At 28.4% G+C, this 5,513-nt stretch overlaps 1 protein-coding gene across 1 annotated transcript in view; it reads right to left on the bottom strand.

Annotated features, from left to right (window-relative positions):
- Positions 1-4,284: 4,284 nt before the first annotated feature.
- Rbbp5 (retinoblastoma binding protein 5) overlaps positions 4,285-5,513 on the bottom strand; it is a 14,653-nt gene continuing 13,424 nt past the window's right edge. Inside the window, exon 11 of the mRNA XM_014418335.3 lies at positions 4,285-5,129. Coding sequence (XP_014273821.1) covers positions 5,044-5,129 — 86 coding nt within the window. The 3' untranslated portion in view covers positions 4,285-5,043. The remainder of the gene's footprint in view (positions 5,130-5,513) is intronic.

Here is a 5,513-nt window from a genome sequence, read left to right as displayed (position 1 = left end):
GTTATGAGAATAATTGAGCTCGTAACAATAACCATTGAACTAAATATTAATTTTAAGTTTTTCACATAATTTGTTTGGCTTTTTTTTTCATGAATCATAGGCAAATTTGTAAATTTAAAACATTTGAAATACTCATTACTATGCAATTTCAAGCTGTAAATCCTCAAAATGTGCAAAATCTGTGCACTAACCCCTAAACATATAATATAAATCTAGTATCAATAGAAGATCCTTTTGATGATTTGTTTTCTGTCAAGATTTGGCTAAATTTGAAGCAAGGGAACAAAAGGTGCGATTGCACAAAGTTTGGACTCTAATAATAATCAAAGTTTTAATTTTTAAGTAGTAAAGAAAAATTTATATAGAGTAATATTAAAATATAAAAATATTTCATATAATTTAATGCATTAAAAGAAAGACAAAAAAAATCAACTATCATGTACTATGAGCTGAAATCAGCAGTAATTTGTAATAAATATATGAGTTGGAATTCATAGACAAACATTTATTAATATAAAAACAAAAATTAATATAAGATAAAAATACAATAGTTTTCAATTTTATTGAGGGTGACATCATGACAAGTTATTATCAGGAACAATCCAAGGTTTATCTGTGGATATAAACTGAATTTATTAAACTCTGCTTTAGCAACCTTTTTTTTTTTTTTTTTTCTGACATCCTAGAAAAAAATAAGAACAAAAAATGAATATATACAAAAGAAAAATGAATGTATATAAGTTGGCAAACTAATACATCTTGTTTTGCCAGTATGGCATTATAAGATAGGCTGCCGGGTCCGCTGAAGGCGGTGTCATCGATGATGCCATGTGTTTGCCTTGAGCGTACTAGGAATAGGGAGGGGCTATTCCGGCTGGCGTTGTTTAGCAACCTTTACAATTATTCATAATAAATTCCCTTTAGCACTGTCTTTTATATCAGGGATGAAAACTAATACTTCACTTGTCCCTAGCAACACTATTTCCCTTTTCACCAATATAAAACTCTCGTAGTCTCCCTTGTATGTCTCTCTAAGGCAAGGACTTATCTAGAAAGACTTTTGTTCGGTCATATCTGTTACCTGCACCTGTTCTCTGGAACCTTTTCCTTCAGTTACCAAACTAAGACATCCCTTTGTCTACCATTCAGGTCCTTTGTCTCCCCACTCTCATTTTCCCAGCTTTCTTGGCTCACTTAAACTACCATATATTGAGTCATCCACTACAAATTTATGTAACATAAAACTATTAAAAAAAAAATTAAAGACTATTTAAAAAAAAATTAAAGACTATTAAAAAAAAACTTAACCATGGACCACGTCAAATCATTCTGATTACAGGGAGGTCACAATAGCTAGATTGAGAATAGGGCATACAAATATAACTGATTCATTACTGATCAACAAGCAGCTACCTCCAAAGTGTCAATATTGTAATAGTACACTTAAAATCAGCAGTATTTTCCAAGAATGCACTATCTACACTATGGTTTAAGTAGGGTCAGGAGTATCGGTGCCACTGAATGATGATGAAGAAATCATAAAACTGGCATTAATTTTTTTAAGAAGGAATAACCTGTTAAACTAAATTTAAACTTGTAGCAGGGAGCGAGCAAGGAGTGCCTCTGAAACCCGCCAGGGCTCAGCACAAGCGTCTCAGAAGCTAAGCCAATTGTATATAATCTTATTATTATAAAAATATTTACTTTATTGCTATTAATAATGTAAAATACTTTAATATATATGTTATATTTATTATATATATTATACTATATATAAGATATATACATTTACAATATTTACTTTATTGCTTTTAACCTCCTCCTGTAGAACTAGCAAATGGAGTTCCAGAAGAGAAGTGTTGTTGTTGTTGATTTTTTGCTTAAAGGCGTAAAACCCTCTGGTCATCAACGCCTATGGGATGATTAAAATAAAAAAAATAAAATAAAAAAAAAATAAAAAATAGAATAAAATAAAATAATTAAATAAATAAATAATACAAAAATAAAAAAAAATATGTAGAAATAATTAAAAAATAACAAAAATAAATAAAAACACATAAAAATCGAAGAGGAGTTATAATTTATAAAGAAGGCGATGTGCTTTTAAAAATTCAAACACTCGTGCAATTTTAGCTTCCTCATCTGCGAGAGTTTCGGATAAATTTGGGGTCAGTCCTATCCTGTTTACTGTTGGCAAATAGTGAGTACAATCTTCGAAAATATGTCTAATCGTAAGAATGGACTGACAATATTTGCACGTTGGAGGTGGCAGTTTTCTGATCAGGTGAGAGTGCGTGAGGAGAGTATGACCTATTCTCAAGCGGGCCAGAGCAACCTCCTCCCTGCGGCTGTTGCGGTAGGATGTCGACCATGGTTTTACTGATCGTTTTATTTCTTTTAATTTACTGGGAGAGCTTTCATCCCACTTGGCCTGCCATTTTTCTAATATTTGTAGTTTAAGGGGTGTACTGAGTTCTGATGGGGTAAGAACGGCAGTCCCTCGGCCAGGGAGCGCGAGTGCCTCTCTGGCAGCTTTGTCTGCAAGAGATGGACAAAAATTAGCTATATTTGAAATTAATAGGTAAAATTACTATGGATACGACCCTTATTCATGAATGAACCATTGATAACTGAATATCATAACTAGGGATAGGATTTTTATGTGCTAACAAATCCGAAATATGTACATAAATATGTGCTAATAAATTGTCAAATATTTTAAAAAATATGTAAATAATATAATGTAATAATTATTAAAAATAAAATAAAAAGAATTTTGATCGTTTTATAAACTTTTTTTCAAATATAAAAGATAATTTGGGTTCAAATTAAGAACTTTAATACTAAATAGATAATTGAATTTTATTATATAAAAAGACACTTAATCTCAGGGCGTATTGTTGCTAGGCAATCAGACACTTACAATAATTTCTCTTAATTAAATTAATATCTATTTTATACATGAATCTATTTTTATGTATAGCAAAACTAACCAAGTTCACAATCTTCTTTTGATTCCTGGTATCTTCTTTTTTCTATATCAAAATATACTATTTACTCAAAAAGAGCATATTACAATATATTTATAAATTTTGTATTATTCAACAATATAAATTACTAATTAATTAGTAATTTTATAATTTAAAATTTTTTTCATAAATATGTATTTATTAAATATTATATGAATAATATTTTTAAGAAATTATGTTAAAATATGTACAAAAAAATACTCATTGATTCTAAGAAATTCTCGATGTAATTCTTTGTGAAAATTCATTATTGCCACTGATTTTAATTTGTGTTCAAAGATGAAGATATAGAATTTTTATGCACTATTTATGATAAATAATAAATTTAACCTTTAAGTTTTTTGGGTTCTCTTGAATTTTCGTAGTTGCTGCGAAAAATGTATTTACAATTGAACAAATAATTTAAGGAAATATGTGATTCAGAACAAAATACCTAAAAATATGTTAAAAATAACAAATATTTCAGAAAATATGTGATTTACAATAAAATATGGAAAAATATATAAAAAAAGGCCAAATATTTAAAAATAAGTGAAATAAAAATGGCTTCTTTTGGCCAGAAATGTCTTGAAACATCTCTAGTTAGTAAGGAATCACAGATATCATGGTCAGGTAAAAATATTTGAAAACATAAAAATCCTATCTCTAATCATAACCATAGCAATTGTAGCTATCAGTTTCATAGTTGCCCAACTCTGGTTGTAGATACCGCAATCACTCTGGATCTACATGTCTGCCACTTGTTGTAAATCCAAGACGTGTACAAATGCTGGGTCAAAGGACAAAGGAAACAACTAATATCAGTATCCAAACCTTTGTTTTGTTCTGACTTTTGTCGGCTGATACATTCAATTTACTCTATTTTCATTATAAAAAAAAAACAAAATAAATTTAGGGGAAATGCTATAGAGAAAAAATAAAGGAAACTCTATATGACATCTCAATCAAAGGAAATCATAAGGTTACCATAATATTTCAAAAAGTAATGTAAAACCCATATTGTGTTTTAAGTTAAACAAAAGAAAATATTGAAAGATTATTGATTGACCGTGTGTAAAGATGAAAGGAATATGGTCCGGGTTCGGTCAAAAAAACTCAAATAGTAGAATTATGTAATGCATAGAATTATTACATAATTCTACTATTTGAGTTTTTTTGACCCCACCCGGACCATATTCCTTTCAAAAGAAAATATTGTATTCTTTAGAGTTACCTAAAAATGGTTATAAAAAAGGAGCAGTTAGAAAAGAAATAATTAAAACGTATTATAAATTTTTATTTTGTATCACTATTGTCACTAATATACAAGCCTAAAACTTACTTCTTGAAATGATAACATCAACTTTCTCTTTCATAATTGAATACTTTTTTCCCTTCCTTTTGACATAAATGTATTTCCTATAATTAATATATTTTAACAATCTTAGTTATACAAAAAAAAAAATTACTTTTTTAGGAGGTTTTATCATGAGGATAATAATTAAAAATAATTCATAACAACTATCTATCATACATAGAAATTGAGTAAATTTACACAGTGGAGATCAAGTTATTAAATCATTTTCAATTTTTACTCGGTATATACTGAGCAACTTGAAAATGTGAACCAGTTATTTTAGGAGGAAAAAATACTTATTGAAAGATAACTTTACAAATACATATGTCAATATCGTTAAATGTTGAAATAATCTAAACATTAAATTAATGGTAATCTCAAGTTGTATCGAATACACTACAATTTACATTTTGATTTTCTCTTATATAATAAAGGATAACAATTATTTGACAAATTTAATTGAAAACTTAGCATTATATAATATGGTGGGTAAATTAACACTACCGAACAACTTATTAGATATGTTTAAACAAACAAACAAGAAATAATACTATATTTGGATACTGAAATATTTTTAAAATGTTCTTCAGATAAAATTATTTATTTTTTACAAAAAACAATAAAATATACACGATAGAAATTTACAATAAAAAAATATAAAGTAATAGGAATGCCATATTATTTGGCTAATCTCTTCACTCCTCCCTTCTTCCCAGAAGTTTGTTTTTCTTTTCCGCTTTTGTTGCTAAGTAATGGATGCGGTTCTGAAATAAATAAATTAATAAATAGTAACTTAAACCAAAACATAAATAGTTACCAAAACCAAATAAATAAGATTTTTTAAGCAAATACATTATTAGATCAACATGTTACAAACGCTTTTTTTACTTTTGACATTTTATCTTTTAGCTTAAGCAAAAAAAGTATTGTAAATATAGGAAGAAGATAGTTGACCTTATGCAATAGATTGCAGGAATATAATTCGGGTGCCTGTCGATAAAGGTACGAAATAGTAAAAAAAGAAAATAACTATTGAGTTAAAAACCTCAAGGTAACAGCCCACTCCTAAACCTCAAGGCAACAGCCCACTCCTAAACCTCAAGGCAACAGCCCACTCCTAAACCTCAAGGCAACAGCCCACTCCTAAA

Source organism: Halyomorpha halys, unplaced genomic scaffold (assembly GCF_000696795.3).
Source record: "Halyomorpha halys isolate HHAL.00 unplaced genomic scaffold, Hhal_1.1 Scaffold189.1, whole genome shotgun sequence".
NCBI classification, from domain to species: Eukaryota; Metazoa; Arthropoda; class Insecta; order Hemiptera; family Pentatomidae; genus Halyomorpha; species Halyomorpha halys.
Note: the sequence above shows the minus strand (reverse complement) of the source record. Positions and strands in the feature narration are given on the sequence as shown.